At 49.3% G+C, this 21,907-nt stretch overlaps 1 protein-coding gene across 3 annotated transcripts; it reads left to right on the top strand.

The window, feature by feature from the left end:
* The first annotated feature begins 686 nt into the window (after positions 1-686).
* On the top strand, positions 687-11,627 carry U2af1 (U2 small nuclear RNA auxiliary factor 1). 3 transcript variants are annotated; one of them, XM_006256228.5, is made up of 8 exons: positions 687-833; positions 3,705-3,792; positions 6,235-6,301; positions 9,844-9,893; positions 9,974-10,072; positions 10,429-10,562; positions 10,648-10,740; positions 11,348-11,627. In XM_006256228.5, the coding sequence occupies exons 1-8, from the start codon at positions 790-792 to the stop codon at positions 11,490-11,492; spliced, it is 720 nt and encodes a 239-aa protein (XP_006256290.1). In that variant the 5' UTR covers positions 687-789; the 3' UTR covers positions 11,493-11,627. The 3 variants fall into 3 exon arrangements, with proteins under 3 accessions (XP_006256290.1, NP_001037756.1, XP_063135589.1); NM_001044291.1 differs by lacking the exon at positions 6,235-6,301 and adding an exon at positions 7,086-7,152 and having other exon boundaries at positions 739-833; XM_063279519.1 differs by lacking the exon at positions 687-833 and adding an exon at positions 7,086-7,152 and having other exon boundaries at positions 3,778-3,792.
* Positions 11,628-21,907: the final 10,280 nt, after the last annotated feature.

Genomic DNA, 21,907 nt, shown 5'->3' with positions numbered 1-21,907 from the left:
GTGAGCTATATTCGTGTCACAGGGCTTGCTCTTCTGTCTCCAAATAAAAGATAAAAAGATGCGACATGAGTAGATGAATGAGACATGGATAGTTGGGTGGATTAATTAGTAAGGGGTGAATGGGCGTATAGGACGACAGAACGATGAACAAACTAATGGTCTGGTCATCGGTCCTGGTTCCAGTAACCAGGTTAATTCGTAAGAGCCTGTGTGGAGACCCCCAACTTCTTCAACCCTCTCCCACGGTTCGTCCTCGGGTGGAACTGGCTCTATAGCCAGAGAGAGCAAACAAAGTCATCAAACCAAGATGACCCAACAGCCTGGGATAACAAGATCAGGCTCTGCCTGGAAATTTAGTGACTTGAAGGTGAGCTGGTGACTGTGAGGATGCTGTGGGCTTAAACCCCTCCAGGAGGCCTAACAAGGCCCCTATGGACAGCCGCACCAGTGGGAGGCCTGGGACAGGAGGGCCAGCAAGGGGAGAGGGCGCGGTTCCAGCGGCAGGAGCGGGAAACAGCGGTGCTGAGCACGCGCGGAGCGGCTGCCCACAGCCTAAGCAGCGAGCAATGCGCGGGACCCGCCCGGGCAGCAGGGAGTACGCAGGCGCCGGGGAAGGAGGGCGGAGCCTCCGCGCGCTCTTCGTCCCGCCCCCGCGCTGACAGCGCCTTTCTCAATTGGACAGAACTTCTACGACGGGCGGGGAGAGCGTCGTCGCGTCCGGTGACGTCACGGGGGAACGTCGGCACAGTCGGCAGCGTCGGCTGCCGTGCCGGAGTCGTCCGCTGGAAAATGGCGGAATACTTGGCCTCCATCTTCGGCACCGAGAAAGACAAGTGAGTAGGGGCGACCTGCCGGGACTTGAGCTAGGAGGGCGACGGGCAGCGGGTGCCGGCTGAGGCAAGCGGCGCGGGCGTACAGGCGTAGCCGGTGGCTCGGGCCTGGCGGCCTCGCGCGGCAAGGCGCCCCCGCCTCGTGGGCCGGGCGGCGGGACCTGGCGGGCGGCTCGAGCTGGGCCTCAGCGCCTAGAGCTCCACGGCGGGCGCTCCACGGTTCCCGGGTTCTACACGGGACCCTGCTCCACGCCGCGCTCCCACCGCTGCCCTGGGCTTCTGTGGCGAGATAACACGTTTCTTGCAACTTTAGGCTTTGAGTGGTCGTGTCGGAAGTGCTATGGCACCATCCTCGCTAGCATTCAGTCGCTGGGGCCGACCTTTGGGAGCGGTTTCGACCGAATAAACCTCGGGCCTGCCTAAGCGTTGGCGGACCCGCTTTTCATTTTAAATTAATGTTTGCATATCCGTAGCCAACTGTTAGGGTAAGAGGAAAAGAAATAACAATATTCCCGCCTGTATTCGTATGCCGCCGTGGCACATACTCATTTCCAGCGTGTTGGCTGAAGTTTAGGTTATGAGGAATGCCTTCAGACGCTTTGAAGGATAATTCCTACTTTGGAAACCTAAAGATTTAAGTGTCTGGCTTAATCTGCCTGCTCCCAGTAAGTAGTCACCATCTTTATGTTTCCGAGTCTTGTACAAGGTTCATGCAGATGTCAGTCATGGTGGTAAGCCTTTGCGATAGGTATCATTTTTGGTGCCACATTCTCACTGTTAAAATGTTCTGTTTTCCAGGATGGAGGCTGTCCGATCAGGCACCTTTATACAGTCTACAGTGTTTGAAAAGAGGGGATGTTTCTAAAAGCCTAATGCCCGAATCGGCAGTCACTCGGGAGACATTTTATTGGATGTCAGGTCTAGGCCAGTCTTGGAGAATCAGATGGGTTGAAGTCTGGGTTCTCAGGAAGTCATGGAGGAAGGCTGTGCCTTGTGTTAAGGGTGACTGAACTACATTGAAGGGCCTGGGGGGATGACTCAGTCGTTCAGAGTGTGAACTGCACTTCAAGAGACCAGTAGTTTGGCTCCCTGAATCCCCTTCATTGCAATCTGATGTCTCACAGCCACCTGTAATGCCAGCTCCCCCAGGCACCTGCACTTGGGTATACACCCATACCCCCCCCCCCATATATGTAATATAAAATAAGACCTTTAAAGTACTTTAAATCAACACTCAAAGTCAGGTGTGATGGGTTATATTTAGTGTCAGCACTCCAGAAAGCAGAGGTAGGTAGGTAGAGCTCTTGAGTTCCAGCCTGGTCTACATAACAAGTTCCAGGACAAAGCAACTATCTCAGAAATACCTGTAAATGTGTTTGGTTCCATGGAATAGTGTCTTCTCCAAGTTCTGACATTACAGAGAAGATGGGCCTGGAACGTGGTGAAATGTGTGTGCCAGCTCTGACACAAGAGGTTTTCCCTGCATTGGTGCCCGAAGGCTGGGGCTTCAAAACCAGAGGCATAGCAGTTCTGGCCCTGTGTTGATATCTGTGTAGTGAAGGGCCTTCTCAGCAAAGTATTCAGAATTTTTCTTTTTAAATCTAGATTACTTATTTTAGCTGAAACAGGAATGTTGGGGTGCCTATTTGGGGCTTTTTATGTGGTGAGTCTTTACCAACGGAAAATGTAGCTGTGACTTTGTTGCTAGACTCAGCTTTTCTGGCAGAAATCACCCTTTTCCTTGTACTTCTCCTGGCTGCCCCAAATCAGGGTTTCTCTGCATAGCCCTGGCTGTCCTGCAATTCTTTGTAGACCAGGCTGGTGTCAAACTCAGATTTCCCTGCTTCTGCCTCCCGAGTGCTAGGATTAAAGGTGTGTGCCACCACTGTGCCAAAGCAGAGTGTCTGCTGGGGGAGCAGGTTTGAGAGCTATTTCATGTGGAACACTCCGGTATTTTCAGAGAGAAGTTTGTCCGTTCCGAGGTTTTTTTTTAAACAGGTTTTTTGGTTTCTGTTGATCTTCCTAGAGAGAGATCACCTGGTGGAGTTAGGTTGTGTAAAGTAAGGAGATTATTAGCAAACATTCTCCTTTCCAGATAAACTCAGACTTAGTGTCTGATATCAACAGAGGATAGATAACTGGTCTTCATGGTCTACTATGAGACCAACCTTCAGTCTTTACTCCAGGGCAAGGACTTAAGCATGCGGCTCTTGCTAAAAGTATCTATGGGGCAGCATTCCTGCCTCTGCATAGGGAAGCTGCAGCAGTTCAAGCCACAGATCTTGTAGACCAGCCAGCACCTGATGAGTCTGGTTGCTTGTGGCTCTGCAGAGCAAGACTTTTTGGCAGGTGAAATGATCATGTGTGGTTTGTCAGGTAGGCTAGCTCTCCACATAGCACATTTGCACTGAGGTGAAGCCAAGAGACCTGCTTGCTTCAGACCAATTTGGAAATTTCCTCTTGGTTTGGTACATGAGTTAGAGAGAGCCTGGACTTTGTTTTCTGTTTTCCTTACATGATGACGGCACTCAGGCCTGTGAGCAAGCACACATCCTCGTCTTAGGAACAGAGCCTCCATGGCACTGTCCTCATCTATAGGTAGTACCCAGGACCCACAGAATGGGCCAATCTTGAAGGGAAAGAAAATGTTCAAAGGCTAGGGGGCTTGGGTTAGAGGGAGGCAGGTTAGAATTAGAGCCCTTCTGTGGGGAGCTAGAGTAGTGATCTCTCTCATACTGGCTGCAAGGGGACACAGCCAGCAGGAGCTGCCTGACTTCTACATCGTGGAAGAGGGTAGATGGGAAGTAGCTTCGAGTTCATGATGTTTCTGCCACATCTTCCTAGAAATAATCAGTTCTTATTTTCCCTTTACAGAGTCAACTGTTCATTTTATTTCAAAATTGGAGCGTGTCGTCATGGAGACAGATGTTCTCGGTTGCACAATAAACCGACCTTTAGCCAGGTTTGTGTGTTGTTGGGTTTTTTGTTTTTTATTTTATTTTTTTCACAAATTATCCACAGTTCTTGTGTTTCAGGAGTGACTAATGTTCCCACAACACTCAGCAAGTCAAATCTTCCCTCTGGTTTTATTTTGCATTTGTTGCAGAGGGTGATGGACCTACCCCAATGGGATGTCTTCTTGTTCTTGACCTTAGAGGAGCTTCTTAAAATATGGTTGGGTGTTGGCTGAAGTTCTCTGCCCTTTTCTTCTCCCTTACGGAGAGACAGTGGATGCAGAGAGATCTCTGCTCACCAGTCAGTAGTGGTGCAGTCACTGGGTGAGGCAGGCTGTCATGGGTGTCTTATCAGCAGACCCAGCGTGCTCATGCCCCAGTGAGGCCCATGGTTTGACACCACAAGGCATCATGGGCATAGAAACTTAAGATGGGCATAAATTGATCCTGTCAGGGTTTTTTTGGATTCACTGAGATGTGTTTGTTAGCTTAGGTTTTTAGGTCTGCCCAAGTTAAACTTAGTCCCATGTTATTTCGTTTGCTGGAGCAGTAGGGGTTGTTGGGATAAGGCATTTTGGTCCTAGCACAGACTTGCTAATAAATGAAGAGGTGAGAGATTGGAAAGTCTCACTGAGTCTGTCTAGATTGGACTGTTGAGTTCATCATTGTCCAGTCCCCGCCTCCTTACAGCAACCCTAAAGCTACAGATGCATCTTTTTAAAGGATGCATCTTTCATGTGTTTTTCCTTCTTGCGTACTATATTTTTTTCTGTAGATTGTTAAGACATTTGCCAGTTATATAAGGAGATACAAGGAATAAAGGAACCTTGTTTTAGAATGTTAAGTCCCCAGGAAACCACAACATTGATGTCTTTAGAGGGGAGAGCATGATAGGTTTTTCTTCCCACTCATCCTTGACTACCCCATGGTTAGTATAGGAGGTATCAGTCCTCTAATGACCCTAAAGGGCCCTTTTCTTTGTGATTTGTAAGGTTTATCAAAGCATCTGCTTTAAACTGTTATGAGTGTATTGTTTTTCTGACTATTTACAAAATCTCCCAGCTGACCCAGTGGTCTTAGGCTGCTGACTCTGCATGCCTTCGGTGTCTTTGTGCTTGGTCAACAGGCATGTGAGGTGGCGGGTAGACAGGCTGCTCTCCATGCTCTCTGAGCCAGAGCTGCATAGTTACCTCAAGAGCACTAAGCACTGTGGCCTAGAACAAAGCAGGGAGGTGGGCCCCATATACTGTGCTGAGCTCAACACTACAGCAGTTACCTCAGTTGGATTTGGTTGACTAGTCAGAGAACTACAGCTTCCCCTTTCTACATTGCTTTCCCTATATCGAGTAGCCTTTGTCTGCCCCAGTTTTGGGGAGACCTGCAGGGGACCAGCCATCTGCTTGCTACTATGCTCCCAGTAGGAAGCTGGGTAAACTCAGCTCTGGGAAAGCCCTGAAGGTGCAGACCCACCCCAGGGTGCTTGAGGGCTGGCTACTTTAACTCAGTGGTCCGGTGTAAGTGGTCTGATGTTCAGCCTTCCTCCCAAGTGGGTTCCAGCAGCAGACCTGCCTCCCAAACACTGTTACACACCCTACGCCCTTTGAGCACAGCTAGAAGCTGAGCTCTGGGCTGCAGAGCACTTAGAACTGCTTGCTTTCCTGCAGGTTGTTGAGAGGCAGTCTGCTGTAGGTCATGCAGTCTGTTGGCTAGCATAATCGTAGTGAATTCAGGGTGGGTTTCTTTGTAAGCTCTAGTGATGTGGACGTGAGATTGATGTACCATATTAGCTTACTAACTTAAACATGGTTTGTTTTTTCAGACAACTTGATTTTAAGAAGAACGGTACAGTGTAAGGTTTCAAGTCTGCCTGATCCAGTTAAAAGCACAAGGGTTAAAAGGATTTTTTTCCTTAAAAAGAAGGATCGCAAAAGAGCAAATGTTTTAACTATTGTATTATGTAAACAGAGACCCACCAAGAAAGTGTAAATAAGACTCAGGTATCCAAGACAACTGGCGTGGCTGCTTTGCTAAGAGACCAGAGACCTTTGGTACTGCATACAGTTGAAGTATGCATTTGGTTAAGACCGATAACTTTGTGTGGGGAATACGATTATGTGACTTTTTTAATATGTGTGCTGGCTTGAAGTACAAGAAAGTGTTAGTGTTTTCTTATCTTGTATTGAAGCACTTTATTATTGGTAACGGGGACCACTCAAAACAACAGATACAATTCCTTCTTGGTTGCTGGCTGACTTGACCCAAGTCACTGCTCAAACTCTGTTTTCATAATATGATGGTTTTGGTATACTCTGCACAAGACACAAGTGTCTGACTTGTGAGAAAAACAACAAACAAACGTTAACCGTTTGCAAACAAACTGTCTCTTTGCAATTGTCTAATATATGCACAGCAGCCAGTAGAATTCCCCTTTTTATTTTTTTTCCCCGCAGACCATCTTGATTCAAAACATCTATCGTAATCCCCAAAACAGTGCACAGACGGCTGACGGCTCACACTGTAAGTCCCACAGTTGGAGAAATTTTTTTAAACGATGGTGTTCAAGAGCCCACTCTTAATTGAGACATAACGCTGGCTCTGAGCTGCTGACATAGAGCTGTTGCAAACAGGACACGGTGCTGGAACCTCGTGGCGCACAGCCAGAACTTGACAGGGGCCACAGCGCTCAGGAGGCTCTCTCCTAGGGAAAGTCACTGGCCGGCCTCTCCTGTTGACTTACGTTTGTCACGAGAGTGTCCGCCTACACGAAGCGGGTCCTAACCCGGGTAGCCAATTGTTGGCCTTTACTGTGACTTGAACCCTGGCCTTTCTTAAGTTCTTTCTGTAAAGTTAAAATGGTAGGAATTTTAAGGAGTCAACAAGGTAAGTTGCCCAGTACGTGTGGGTTTTATTTCACCATTATAATTTTTCCTCTAGGAAGTGGAGATTTCATGACATGAGATATTGTATTTCTCTGGTACAGCGCTTGGTTCGTCGCAGGTGCGAGCACTTTTCCTCTCAGTCTCGGTCAGCTAAGAGCCAGTGCCGTCCTTGCTCGGCTGGCACTTGGCAGTGGAGAGTCCGCTGTGGGCAGAAGTGCGATATTGACATCTCATGAGATCTCCCAGCACTGCAGTGTTAGCGTAGTTCAAGACAGCCACCAACTAAGGGGACACCTGCTCGAGGGAAATAACCTGCTCTCTTTCAGCACTGACTCAACTGAAGTGATCGATCGTCACAGGCAGCCGGTTAAGTGTGTACATTTAATTTCCATAATATAAAGTTGTTGCGTTTTGTATTTCAGACCATTGCCCTCTTGAACATTTACCGTAACCCTCAAAACTCTTCCCAGTCTGCTGACGGTTTGCGCTGTAAGTTCATACAAGTTCCTTCCCTGGTTCCCTGGGCTTGCGTGTCAGAGCTCAGTGTCCATCCACCCGGTCTGCTGTGCTAGTGTCAAGAACCGCGTCCTAGACATGGCAGGAGCTGTTGTCCCCACTGACCTGCTGGAGCGCTGAACTCCTGCCCCTTAGTCAGGATGACAGTGACTGGCACGGGCACCCTTGAAGTAGTTGGGACTCACTGCTCTTGCTCCCTCCGCAAGGACCGTCACCCTGGGATGCACTGGGACTGAGTTGGAGGTCTGCTCTTCCCTCTGAAGAGCGGCGGCATCTGATGGCTCTCTCGCTTTCTGGACCTCGAGTGGAAATTGCTTAGAAATTTTAAGATGTTGTTGCTCGTTAGCCTCATTTCCATAAGCTGCATGTCAGAGGTCATGCTCTTGTGTGAGGGCCTTGTTCTGAGTGTTTCCCAGGTGAGGGTCTGCAGCCCGCACTGACCCATGCAGGTGTGCTAACCAGAGCGCACTCGGCAGGAGCCATGCTCGGTGCCTAGCCACCGCTTTCCATAGGCAGCATCTTGAGCTTCGGGAGGTAGAGCGTTGTTTGGTGATGAAGGGTGCTCCATGGGGCAACAGTAAGCTGTGCGCATCTCTCCTGTGGCTCTACAGTGGAGCACTGGGGTGCAGCTGTGTCCAAACCCAGATAGACTCCCCTTCGATGGCCACAGGCTAAGTCCACCACACCCCTCACCAAACCTTCATCTCTTGTCCTGCCCTGGGTAAATAAATGGTCCCAGGACCACCGCCTGCTGGCACTGCCCAGGCTGGGAACCTCTGGTGCACGTGTCTGTGTAGGTGGGGCTTTCCATGTGTTTTTCCTGCTGAGGTGCTGGGTGTTGGTGATGCTAACCCTGATGTGACGATAGAGCGCTCTAAACTGACTGGGACAGCCTTCACCTGGCAGTCAGTCCCTGGCTTAAATACTCGGTTTTGTTTTATTGTTAGAAATAAGGATTGTAGGAGGGGGGAAATGTTTATGTGTGGCTTTATTAAGTAACGTTTGTTCATGTCCCTGCCCTGGGGTACAAGCAAATGGAAAACAGGTGATTGCTAACAGTGGTTGTTCACTTGGGGACTCTGCTTTCCCGACAGGGTTGTGTTTGCTGTCTCTATTTGCAATTCACAGTATGTTTGGGGGTGTACTGTAAACTTAATTTTCAGCTCTTATTAAATCTTCCAGTCCTGGGGTCCCTCCTGGTTGTAGAAAGTAAATGAAACTAACTTTATTTTAGGGACAATTAGTTCCCAGCTTGACATGTGTAGAAAAATGCACTTCACATGCACAAAATAAAGTTAAATGGGAGTCTCAGTTTTAAGAATAATATTCCTGTAAGAAAAGTAGTCGTTTCCTACGTTGTAGTACTTAAAATATCCTGAGCCCACTGGTGTTCTGACCAGGGTCTTGGTGTGCTGGCCTCAGCCTTTGGGTCGTTTTAACAGATGGGAACTGGAACAGAGTAGGGTCAGTCATGAAACCACCAGCAAGTGGTTGTCAGCTCTGAGCATGGCAATATTTTCCCTGTTCTCCTTCGACCTGAGGGCAGAAGGCTTTGACTTTAGCTGCTACAGTCCCCTCTGGAGCAGCTTCTCTGACTTTGGCTGTTGCCTGTGACCTCTTCCTTCTCCGGTGGGGCCAGACACCCCTGAAGGTTTGGTCAGGTAGCTCCTGTCAAGAGAGGCTGGTGCATTCAATAATATTTGGATTTTCAGGCCAATTTGTTTCCTCAAAAGTCAAAATAGCTAAAACAACTCCAGATAAGTTGGAAAGGGAGCTGCAGTTACTCAAGTCAGAGCATAGGTTAGCTCTCACTTTCAGTTACCAAATGAGTTTTGAGCGGACTTCAAGGTACTGCCCCACACCCAACCTAATGCCTATTGTGGGATGCACCAAAGAGGCCCGTGAGCTCTCTGCTCGCACAGGAATGTGCCTCATAGAAGGGTTCGATTGAATTCAGACCCAGCATGGCACCAAACCCCCCACCCCGTAAGGTCCTTGTCAGCTCCTCACCCAGCTGTTTGGAGCCTGACTATTAACACACCAGTTGTGTGGTGTCCTGGGCGGAGGTTGAGGAGTGGTCTTTGGGATAGGTTGGGCAGAAGTGCCCGCGAGCAGCGTGACTTCAGTTACTGCATGTGGCTTGTGGAGAGGAAACTTGTGCAGAGGTTGGGAACACCTTCAACAGGGTCTAACTATCTTTATAGCAAGACATCCAAACTGCTGGAGTCTGGTGGCTTTGGTTTCCATCCCATCAGGAAGAGTTGGCTAGCGTTCAGTGGCTGGCAGTGTTCAAAGGCACGCGAGCTCCTGATCACTCACCCGTGTTTCAGCTTCCATTTTGACCTAACAGAGGGGAAATCAGTGCACTTCCTGGCCTCCAGTCTTAAGGAATACATTTTTATTTTTAAAAGGTCTTAATCCAAGAGTCACCTTTTCCCGTGAACTTTGCGTGGTCCTTTTGGTACCAACTAAAGCTGGCTGTGGTTTTGATAGCCAGGACTGAGGCTGTGGGCATTTAAGATCTCAGCAACTCCAAGGCACAAGCAAGTCGGTGCTCCTGTAGCATGCAGCTCTGGCCTGGCGTCCTCTAGACAGTCACTGTAGCAGCTGAGCTTGAGAGCAGCCAGGCCACAGGGCTCACCAGCTGGGTGTCTTTGACTGCAGGTGCGGTGAGCGACGTGGAGATGCAGGAGCACTATGACGAGTTCTTTGAGGTAAGTGCCGGGTGTGAGGCAGGGGTGGTCCTGAGAGATGGGGCTCTGTGCAGTGTGCTTCAACTCGTGTTCTCCTTCAGGAAGTCTTCACTGAGATGGAAGAGAAGTACGGGGAGGTCGAGGAGATGAACGTCTGTGACAACCTAGGAGACCACCTGGTGGGGAATGTGTATGTCAAGGTACAGACTGGTGGGGGCTGGGGGCTGCCATCCTGGTGGCTGTGGCTTTAGTGAGGAGTAAGAGCTCTAGGGTTGAAGCTGCTCAGATTGGCATGGCTTAGCCTGATTACTTTGTTTCCTTTTCTTAAGTAACTGTGGGCACAGTCTCACATCTGCTCATAGTGGGTTAGACTTGAAAAGGAAGGTAATACTGGGCTGTCCTGGATGCCATTGGGCAGAGCGGGAAGCGTTGGCTAGTTTAGTTTGCCTGCAGCATCCATAAGTGTCTGCTCAGTGAGTGTGGCAGGCGTGGGGTGGAGAATCAACCCTTAGAAACAAAGCAGTGGAGTGTCAAACACTCTGTTTTGCCTTCTCAGTTCCGACGTGAGGAGGATGCGGAGAAAGCAGTGATCGACTTGAACAACCGCTGGTTTAATGGGCAGCCAATCCACGCAGAGCTGTCCCCAGTAACTGACTTCAGGGAAGCTTGCTGCCGCCAGTATGAAATGGGGTAAGGACGAGCCTATGTGACTGGTGTGGTGGGCAGAGCTCAGTCAGCATGGGCACGGTGTAACATGTCTGGATCTGACCCACAGGGAGTGCACAAGAGGGGGCTTCTGCAACTTCATGCATCTGAAGCCGATCTCAAGAGAGCTGCGACGGGAGCTGTATGGGCGCCGGCGCAAGAAGTGAGTCCTCCTGGGTGCAGGATGAAGTGGGGGTCGGGGTGGAGGTGTGAACTGGGAAGCTTCCCCAGGGCTGAAGGAAAGCCAGGCCTGAGACTGCCTCGTTCCTAGTATGTTTGCTCAGATCCTGGTGCATTGTCTCAAATATAAAATGCCTGGAAGACTCCTGCCCCTGCTGTACAGAGGGGCATTCTGATCTGGTTTTGCCTGCTATAGGCAGTGGCACTAGGGCCATCTTGGCTATACTGCTAACAGATGGGCACTGTGCTTCTGTTTTCCTGGCCCTGTGTCACAGCGAGAGTCAGGGTGAATCAAGTGACTACTCATTCTAGATGGTTCTCTCCTACCCTAAAAAAAAAATGGCCTGATAGGCTCTACCTAGCAAGTGATGAGGTGGGCCAGGTTGGAGAAGGGCTAAGCTTAGCAAGCCAGTGGGTGTTTTCTGGGTGTGCGTCCAGAATTCATTGCTGCCAGCCTGCATTTGCGATGTGGCTGCCCACAACATTTGGGGTTCTGAAAGCTATATCATATTCAGCATCCACTGACCTCTTGTCATCTCTGCAGTCAGGGCTGTCACTCTGTTTCTGATGCCATTTTCTTCTCGGTCCAGGCATAGATCCAGGTCCCGATCCAGGGAGCGGCGTTCCCGATCGAGAGACCGTGGACGCGGTGGTGGAGGTGGAGGTGGAGGCGGTGGAGGACGTGAGCGTGACAGGAGGCGGTCAAGAGACCGGGAGAGATCTGGGCGATTCTGAGCCGAGCCGTTTTTACCATGTGCTAGACAGTGTTGTAGTTGGTTGGCAAGCCAGTTCATAGTGGGATTTTTTTTTTAAAAAACAACAAAAAAAAACAAAGATGGGTTTCTGAATAAAATTTGTAGTGATACAGTATTGGTGTGTCTTGTAAAGTCTTTGTCTACAACTTTTAGAAAAAGCGCTAGCCCTGTGTCCTTGAAGTAGGTTTATATCACTTGGTATAAACAAAAATTTAAATCTGGGGCATAAAATCCCAGCAGGTGAGGGGTGAGGGAGGGTAAGGAGCTTCTCTAGTACCCTTAGTGACCAGGAGTTTCTCCTCGAGGCTTGTGGGGTCTCTGCCTTTCTCTGCTGGTCAACAGCCAATGAACCATTGTCCTGCTATACAACCCTTTGAACACCCAGCCTCAGGCCAGGGCCTGAGGGACAGGATGACTGGCGTGTGTTTACATGCCCAGGATATGATCCGAGTGAAAATGTCCCATCACTCACCATTGTCTGAGGTCTTTCTGTGTGGTGTCTCTTGCCCTAAACCACCAGTGCTGGGAGCTAGGGTGTTGCTGCCTAGGTTCTGAGAGGGGTTGACATACCTCGGCCACACCACACCTCAATGCCAGGCCTGAGTGACACTTAGCTACCTCTGAGAGTTCACATGTGGCATCTGGACAACTTCACCCTGGACTGGAACCCACTCTGGGTGTCCCATGGATAACTCTGGTAAGTATCTGGTCACTGGATATGTTCAGAGCATTGCTCTTAGGGTAAGAGGACATGGGTCTGTCCTTAGACCTCACAACACATCAGGAGTTACTACCCCGTCTGTCATGCTTTATGACAGGATCCAGAAAGGTTTAAAAACATGTACTGCTTTTTTCTTTTTAAAAAGTTTATTATATATGAGTACACTGTCGCTATCTTCAGACACACCAGAAGAGGGCATCTGATCTCATTACAGATGGTTGTGAGCCACCATGTGTTTGCTGGGATTTGAACTCGGGGCCTCTGGAAGAGCAGTCAGTGCTTTTTTTTTTTTTTTTTTTTAATTTAATCCTATTTGATTTTCTTTTGTTTTTTAAAGATTTATTTTATTTATTATATATATATATAAGTACACTGTAGCTGTCTTCAGATACACCAGAAGAGGGCATCAGATCTTACAGATGGTTGTGAGCCACCATATGGTTGCTGGGAATTGAACTCATGACCTCTGGAAGAGCAGTCGGGTGCTCTTAACCACTGAGCCATCTCTCTAGCCCTTTTTTTTTTTTTCTTCTTCTTACTTTCTTTTTTTTTTTTCTGGAGCTGGGGACCAAACCCAGGGCCTTACGGTTGCTAGGCAAGCGCTCTACCAGAGCTAAATCCCCAACCCCAGTGCTTTTTTTTTTTTAATTATATTTCTTACATTTCAAATGTTATTCTCTTTCCCGGTTTCCTGTCCATAAGCCCCCATCCCCTCCCTCTCCCCAGTCAGTGCTCTTAACCACTGAGCCATCTCTCCAGCACTCAGAAGTTTTTTTTTTTTTTTTTTTTTTTAGTTCTTTTTTTCGGAGCTGGGGACCGAACCCAGGGCCTTGCGCTTCCTAGGCAAGCGCTCTACCACTGAGCTAAATCCCCAACCCCTCAGAAGTTCTTAATTTTTGGGTCACAACTCCTTTTGGGTGTCAAATGACCCTTTCACAGCATGATTCATAACAGCAAAATTTCAGTTACATGAACTAGCAACAGGGACAGTTTCACGGGTTGGGGTCACCACAAGGTGAAGAATTGTATGAAACTGTATTAAAAGATCACTGCATTAGGGAGGTTGAGAACCACTCAACCTAGACTAGACTTAGCTCTTCCTCTGAGTCTGCAGGATAAGCCAAAATGGCATCAGCAGTGTCTTCAAACCGTGTTAGGGAAGGGTTTATTTTGCCTCAGAATGTGAGGGGTACTGCCTATGGTGGTATGAGAGACATGGTGGGGCAGGAGTGTGAGGTCCAGCATGTCCACAATGAAGAGGTAGAGAGAGATGAACGCCACTGTTCAGCTCACTTCCTCATTGTCAGGGTGCAGCCCATATTTAGGGTGTTTCCCCACTGTAATTAATGTAATCTTCACGAATGTGCCCAGAGATCTGTTTCTAAATCTCATTAATGTCATTGTCACAATTCCCGATTGGGACTACTTTCCCATCAAAATGATGAGAGTAAATGTTAACAACCTATTTAGCAAAACAAGCCCTCCTGGCAGAAGAAAAGAACCGTGACTTCCCTTCCCTTGAGAAAGGGACAGTGTTCGGTCCTGAAGATGATGTAACATCAGAAGGCTGTGACACCACCTGCTGCTGTACCTTATCAAACCTTGAGCCTTCGAGTTACCTTGGTCAGAGATCAAAGTTTCAAGAAAAGCCACCAATGCAGGTAGATAGAAAAGTGTCTTCTCCAACAGGGTCTGTCCCAAGTTCACCTTGTATCCGTGGCATGAACAAAACGTCTGGTAAATGATGGGTGTTTGGTGGGGGGAGGATGGGGAGGGGAAGCCCATATAGAAGGGGAGGGGGAGGGGTTGGGGGATGTTGGCCCGGAAACCGGGAAGGGGAATAACAATCGAAATGTAAATAAGAAATACTCAAGTTGGGGCTGGAGAGATGGCTCAGTGGTTAGGAGCCCCGACTGCTCTTCCAGAGGTCCTGAGTTCGATTCCCAGCAACCACATGGTGGCTCACAACCATCTGTAAGGAGATCCAATGCCCTCTTCTGGTGTATCTGAAGACAGCTACAGTGTACTTATATATAATAAATGAATAAATCTTTAAAAAAAAGAAATACTCAAGTTAATAAAGATTAAAAAAAATGATGGGTGTTTGACACCTCTTCCGCCTCAACTTTGAGTCAGAATCTACCTCTGATCAAGCCGTTTGTCCCCTTCCTGTCACCTGGCAATGTCTACAGGTTCAAGTAAAAGGTTGTGGGGGTTTTTGCTTTGCATTCTTTGGTTTAGCAAAAGCGGCTCTCAAGTTTCTGCAAAGGAATGTGAACTGTCGGGGTCGTGACCTGGTGCGAGGCTCATTCACGGTCTACGGGCCGGACGACAACCTTAACAGACCAGCATTGCCCACACGCAAGAGGCCAATTAAAAATAAATAGGGAAAGGTAGAAAAGGGAAATTTATTGAACGTGGCCGGCTTGAGAAGCGAGTCAAAGCAGCTTGATGTACTGCCCCCTCCCCTAACCTCACAACCGCCCCTGCCACCGCCTCAGCTTTTTCAAGGGACTCCAGGATGGACATTTTGTTCTTTTATTACATGTGGAGGGTGCACATGTGGTGACACACATGTGGAGTTCAAGGACAACCTTCAGGATTTGGTTCTGCGTCCACCTGAGGTGTGATGGGGCGGGGTCTCATCTGGTCCCACCCTGATGGGGCGGAGTCTCCTCTAGTCCCATCCTAATGGGGGTGGGTCGGGGTCTCCTTGTTTCTGTGTACTCAGTCCACGCTAGCTGGCCCATAAGCTGTAAGCCTCTTGCTATGAGTACCAAGTCTCCATAGATCTGTACCGCACAGATACATCTGCCTTTTTTTTTTTAATTTTTTACTTATTGTATGTATGTGAGAACACTGTCGCTCTCTTCAGACACACCAGAATAGGGCACCGGATCCCATTACAGATGGTTGTGAGCCACCGTGTGGTTGCTGGGAATTGAACTCGGGACCTCTGGAAGTGCAGCCAATGCTCTTAACCGCTGAGCCATCTCTCCAGCCCCTTATCTGGCTTTTTAAAGGCTCTGGGACTTGAGTGCCTTTCCTGGGGCATCTACATCAACAGCCTGAAGTTTAGGTTTGAATGGAGGCCAGAGGTGTGAACAGCAAAGGTGTCTCGTCAAGGCATGCTCCTGCCTGTCTTTATTCTCAGCTCCAAGGTTCTCCTGCAGGGCTTTCTCACAAGTTGTCAGAACTGAGAGAAATCTCTGTGTGTGCGTGACAAGTTGCCTTCTCGTTGGCTTTGTCACAACATTGGACTCCTGAAGGAATTCCAGACCTATGGAGTCCACTGTCTCAATCTGGGGGGCTGGAGGCTAGGGAACAGGGTTTCTCTGTGTAACCCTGGCTGTCCTGGAACTCACTCTGTAGACCAGGCTGGCCTCGAACTCACAGAGATACACCTGTCTCTGCCTCTTGAGTCCTGGGATTAAAGGTGTCCATCACCGCCACCTGGCTCTTTGTCTCAGTTTTTGTGGCCAAATGGAGTCTCTGAAGGATTTTTTTTTTCCTGGTCTGGACCTTATACTGGTACTGCACAGCTGTGTGGTCTCCAAACTCAGTGACTTGTAAGTCAAATTGGAGAAAAGATAAGGATTCTCCTCTGACGTATTGGAGACAGCCTCACAGGGACACTGCGTGAACAAGGGTTTTCTCCACCACTCATTCCTATCCATGTGTGCCACTGTGGCTTGTGAGTGACGACGGGCTCCCCAGACAGTAAGCAGGCACACAAGTGCTTATGATGGCTGTCCAGCGAGGACAAAAATGGAAAACAGAGATGGCTCAGTGGTTAAGAGCACTGACTGCTTCCAGAGGTTCTGAGTTCAAATCCCAGCAACGACATGGTGGCTCACAACCGTCTGTAATGGGATCCGATGCCCTCTTCTGGTGTGTCTGAAGACAGTGGCAGTGAACTCACATACATAACAAATAAATAAATCCAAAACCAAAAAAAAGGAGAGACACAAAGTATGCATTTCATGAGGGACAGGTTAAGGGCTCTCTGGCTTTGTCCCGTGATTTCTCATCCAGATCATGAACTGTCCCAAAGGGAAATGAAAATATTTGGAAGCATAAGGTCCTATTTGGTCCAGCTGAGGGCAGGGAGTGAAGGTCGGTGATGTTGGGTTTCCTTTGGAGTTGATGGAGTATAAAACTTAAATGACAATGATGTCGAGATTCTATGAACACTATTGTGTTTATTTTAAATTTCATTGAGAGCACAGGTGGGGGGGAGTGTTATAAAACTCTGAGTCTGAGGCCAGCCTCAGCTACCCAGTGATGGTCTATAAAAACAAATGATTCCACAGTGCATTTTCAATAATAAAATTCTGCTTGGTAACAAGTGATAAATCCATTTCTTCACTGGTGGAATAAGCCAATTCGGTTCCGTTTAGGTTCTATTAAATGCAGGTTTATTGGGAAGCTGCTCTCCGGTGGGTTCCCTGGCCCCAGGACTGAGACCAGGGAACTCACCGTGGGGAGTGGGAAGGGGGAAGAGAAAGACAAAAAGGGCGCCTGCACACCGAGAGGAGAGAGGAGAGACCAAAATGTCTGGATTGTACAGTGAGGAGCCTCGTGGGGGAAGGGCAGCCCAGCCGGGGGGGAGGGGCGCCTGGAAAGTTCACGGTTAGGGGCTGGGTATGCCATGATTGAGGGAGGCTGGGAGAACCTGAAGGCTAGGTCCGCTTAGTTATGTAAAATATTCACTTCAGTCCTAGTCCTGAAATCGAACAACAAGCAAACAACAACAAAAATGGATTCACAGACACACGAATGAGTAAGCCACCTCAGTGGAGTATTCCTGTAATCTCAGTTCCTACCTGGTAACGTTGTGTCTAAGCTCCACCCACAGTTACCTGGCAACATCCAGGTTTGCCTGACACTATAAAAGGCGCTGCTTGCCCCCTCCTCTCTCTCTTGTTCTCTCTTGCTCCTCTCTTGCTCTTTGCCTTCCTGCCCCCACTCTCTCTCCATTTCCTTTCCCCCTCCTCACGTGCTCATGGCTGGAACCCCTCTACTTCTCTCTCTCTCTGTCTCTCTGTCTGTCTCTCTGTCTGTCTGTCTGTCTGTCTCTCCCTCTCTCTCTCTGCCTCTACTACCCTTTAACTCCCCTCCCCATGACCTGAATAAACTCTATTCTATATTATACCATCATGTGACTGGTCCTTCAAGGGGAAGGGATGTCTCAGCACGGGCCCACTGAGGCACCCCTTTCACCCATACCTCACCACACCTCCATAGAACATATCCCCCTTCTCTTTACCTTTTTAGAAGCACATCACTACTGAGGTAGCTAGGCTTCCGGGACAGCTAGATCCTGTCTCAAAACACGTACTAAAAGAGCCAGGCCTGGTGGCACACTCCTTTAATGGCAACACTCAGGAGACAGAGGTAGGAGGATCTCTGTGAGTTTGAAACCAGCCTGGTCTACATAGGGAGTTCCAGGACAGCCAGGGCTGTGGAGAGAGATTCTGTCTAAACCAAAAAGCCAAAATCAAAGTATACAATCAATGATCCACGAATGAGGGCAACTCTTACAGGTAAGGGCCAATGGTTAATGTAGAAAATGATGTGATTAAAAAGTCAATTGTTGGGCTGGAGAGATGGCTCAGTGGTTAAGAGCACTGACTGCTCTTCCAGAGGTCCTGAGTTCAAATCCTAGCAACCACATGGTGGCTCACAACCATCTGTAATGGGATCCGAAACAGCTGAAAACAGCTACAGTGTACTCATGTAAATAAAATAAATCTTTTTTTAAAAAAAAAAGTCAATTGTTAACACCGTCAGTAAAAATGGGTTCAATGTTGATCTTAGAGTGTGAAAGACCGAAGTGTCTCCATGGTTACAAAATCTCCTCACCAGATACTTAGTACAAAGGGTGGCAGAGGGACTTCTCAAGAAGATAGAGGGCAGATCGACTCAGCCGTACCCTTAGAGTTGGCCTCAGAATTGGAGATGGAGCCCAGTTGTCGGCATGCTGGCCAAGGGTGCATGATGTCAAGCGGTGGACAAACTCTCCTCCAGGAACTCAGGAGGCGAGACAAGATCTAAAATTCAAGGTTAACGCCGGCTATGCAGGGAGCGTAAGACTGTTCTGGACCGCAGGAAATCTTGTCGCAAACATGAGCAAAAAGTTGGCAGCAGCAAGGAGACAAGAGAAGCCCTGATGGAAGCTGTGGGCTCAAAACTCAGCATCTCTTTCACCAGCTCCCAGAAAAGTGCGTCATCCCTGTGACTGGGCAAGAGGAAGGAAAAGCACACAAATTAAAACGAGTGGATATTCTGCAAGCTGTCCCGGGCGCTTGCAAAACGCTGCTGTTCTTCAAACACAGAGGAGTAACCTTGGAACTGTTCCAGATTTTTTAAAAAAAGGGTGTGTGGGGTGGGGGGGGGGGAGAGGCACAAACCCAGGGACTTGGCAGAGGGCAGTGTTGGGGATTCTGGCAAACTCTGAGTAGTGGCAGGCAACTGGAGCACAGTGTGTGACCCTGTCAGGGTCCTGATTTGGCAGGTGCATTGTGGGTATGGAAAGCTGTCCTGTTTTTAGGAACTACTTGAGTATAAGGGGGAACGGTGACTGTGAGGGCTAGGTTTTGTTTGTTTTGTTTTGTTTAGTCTATTTGACACAAACTAGAGTCCTCTGAGAAGGAAAAAAGAACCTCCATCAGGGGTTGGGGATTTAGCTCAGTGGTAGAGCGCTTACCTAGGAAGCGCCAGGCCCTGAGTTCGGTCCCCAGCTCTGAAAAAAAAGAACCAAAAAAAAAAAAAAGAACCTCCATCAAACTGGCCTGTAGGCAGGCCTGTGGGAAATTTTCTTTCTTTCTTTTTTTTTTTTTTTTTTGGTTCTTTTTTTCGGAGCTGGGGACCGAACCCAGGGCCTTGCGCTTCCTAGGCAAGCGCCCTACCACTGAGCTAAATCCCCAACCCCGGGAAATTTTCTTAATGACAGATGTGGGAGGGCCCAGGCCACTAAGTGGTCCTGGGTGCTGTAAGGAAGCAGGCTGAGCAAGCCAGGAGTAAAGCAGTAAGCGGCACTCCTCCATGGCCTCTGCGTCCATTCCTGCATCTGGGTTCTTCTTCTCCTGAGTTCCCCCAAAGATGAGCTATTAACCTGTAAGCCATAAAAACCTGTGCTTCTCCAAGTCACTTTGGTCATGGTGTTTATCACAGCAAGGGAAAGCCAACTAGGACAGTGTTTTACCTGTATGCACACGGGCATGTGTGAGTATGTGCGTGTGTATGTGTGTGCATGTGTGCGTTTGTGTGTGTGTGTTTGTGTGTGTGTGTGTGTGTGTGAGAGAGAGAGAGAGAGAGAGAGAAAGAGAGAGAGAGAGAGAGAGAGAGAGAGAGAGAGAGAGAGACCAAAATGTCTGGTTTGTATACAGAGGAGCCTCTGGGAGAAGGACGGCTGAGAAGTTCAGGGCTGGGGACAGGGAATGTCAGGTAGGGACTGAGGGATTCTGGGAGAACCCGGAAGCCAGGTCTGCTTTGGTATGTAAAATAAGCACCTCAGTCCCTTGTCCTGAGTGTGAAACCAAACACTATCCATGTCACTTTTCTGACTGTCTGAAATTAGGTCAAAATTGTCAATTTTAAACAAAACGAGACTTATCAGAAACTTGATTTAAAACTGAAATACTTGCATGGGACAGAACTGCAAACTGGGGTACGTTGAGGGGAGGCAGTATTTCAGGATGCTGGAGACTGGGGGAAGGGCTTCCTCCGTCCTCCTCCTCCTCTTTGCTGGAGGTGGCAGCCGGCCAGGGGCAAGCAGTCCTGGCTGCTTGTGCGTCTTCACTAACTCCAATGTCTGCCTGCATCTTCACAGGGCTGTTTCTCCATTCAAACTCTCACCTTCTCCCCCCCACCCCCCCAGAGCTGAGGACCGAACCCAGGGCCTTGCACTTGCTAGGAAAGCGCTCTACCACTGAGCTAAATCCCCAACCCCTCTCACCTTCTCTCAAGGATGTCGCCCATAACCGTGGGTTTAAGTTACATCCCCTGAGACCTGGCCAAACCTTCAAGGGCCAAACCCTCGAGAGAAGGGTTCCTGGGAATTCCGGTTAGCGTTCTTGCCCTGACAAAATAAGATACACTGGAAGGCAAAACAGCTCGGCATAGTAACGGGCTCCCTAACAAGCAACCTCCCTCTCAAGCTAGTTTCCAGATCCCTAGCCTCAAACTCCACCCCTCCCCCCTCTCTCCAGCCCCCTTCCGGGTTGGCATGAGGTTTGTCAGACCCACCAGGCTCTTGCCCCAGGCGCTTACATTTTCCAGCCCAGAAGATTTCCTCCTGGAACAAGAGGTGGCCCTTCTAACAGAATGTCACATTCGGCTGGGCACGGTGGCTCAGATCTGCAATCCCAGCTCTGAGGAGGCAGGGGGATCTGGAGTTGGAGCTCAGCCTATTTCAACAAGCTAAACACAGGGCTGGAGAGACGGCTCACCAGTTAAGAATGGGTGCTGCTCTTGGAGAGAACTGGAGTTTGGTTCCCAGTTCCCCCGTTGGTATTAAAGATGTATGCCACCACCGCCTGGTAATAAAATAAAAAAGCAAAACAAATTACAAAGAGCCAGGCGTGGTGGCGCACAGCTTTAATCTCACCACTCTGGTGGCAGAAGCAGGCAAATCTTTTGAGTTCCAGCCTGGTCTGCAGAGCGAGTTCCAGGACAGTTAGTGCTGCACAGGGAAACCCTGTCTCGAAAAACATAGAGAAAGAAAGAAAGGAAGGAAGGAAGAAAGGAAGGATGGATGGAAGGGGGAGAGAGAGAGAAGGAGAGAGAGAGAGAGAGAGAGAGAGAGAGAGAGAGAGAGAGAGAGAGAGAGAACTGAGGTCACCTACTTAACCACAGGATGAGACTTGTCCAAACCAACCCATTTATATAGGTGCCCCCCCCCCGACTCTCCACCTTCCCCTAGCCTTCCCCCCCAGGTCTCTATATAGGCCAGGTTGACCTTGAACTCAAACTTGAGATTCTCCTCCCTGGACCCCATTCCACAGGCTGGGACTGCATGCACCACCACGCCCATTTTAACGTCCTACGGATATCGCTATTGGGGCGTCCTTGCAGTGGCACCACTGATCCAGGCCCCTCAGGCCGGTTGCTTGGGAGAGCTGTGGGAGAGTTTGTGAGCGTCAGGCTCCTGCCGTTCAGAGCAGCGGGTGCGTGACTCGACCACGCCAAGCCAGGAAGCCCCACGAGGCACGTCCTCGAGTGGAACGGGTCCTGGGAAACGAGGCTCCCTGACACACTTGGCCAGGCTGTGCCGCAGGGTGCAGACCTTTGGGCACAGACCTGCGGCCCTTCCAGCGCTTCACGACAAACGTTTGTTAGACGGCAGAGCCTTTCAAACTTTTCGAGCACAGCTCCCTGAATTCTCAAAGAGCAAGCAGACACTCCGTTGTGGAGGCCGGGCGTCCAGCGGGCCCCTGGGGGGGAGCCAGAGTGGGGGTGGGAAGGGGGTGTGTGTGGGCGGGGTGGGTGGGCGGCCGTTCTACGGCCGGGGATTGGCGGGTGCCAGCCTTCCGCCCCCGTCTCTGGGCCAATCACCTGAGCCTGTTGTGGGTGGCCGGGTCGGTGCTAAACCGGCTGCCTTCCCACAGGTCCCCTATCTGAGCTGTGATCCTGTCCGAGCGCGCGCTCCAGCCCAGCCCAGGTCCAGCCGT

This window comes from Rattus norvegicus, chromosome 20, assembly GCF_036323735.1.
Source record: "Rattus norvegicus strain BN/NHsdMcwi chromosome 20, GRCr8, whole genome shotgun sequence".
Classification (NCBI taxonomy): domain Eukaryota; kingdom Metazoa; phylum Chordata; class Mammalia; order Rodentia; family Muridae; genus Rattus; species Rattus norvegicus.
The sequence above is the reverse complement of the archived record's forward strand: the minus strand, read 5'-3'. Positions and strand labels throughout refer to the sequence as shown.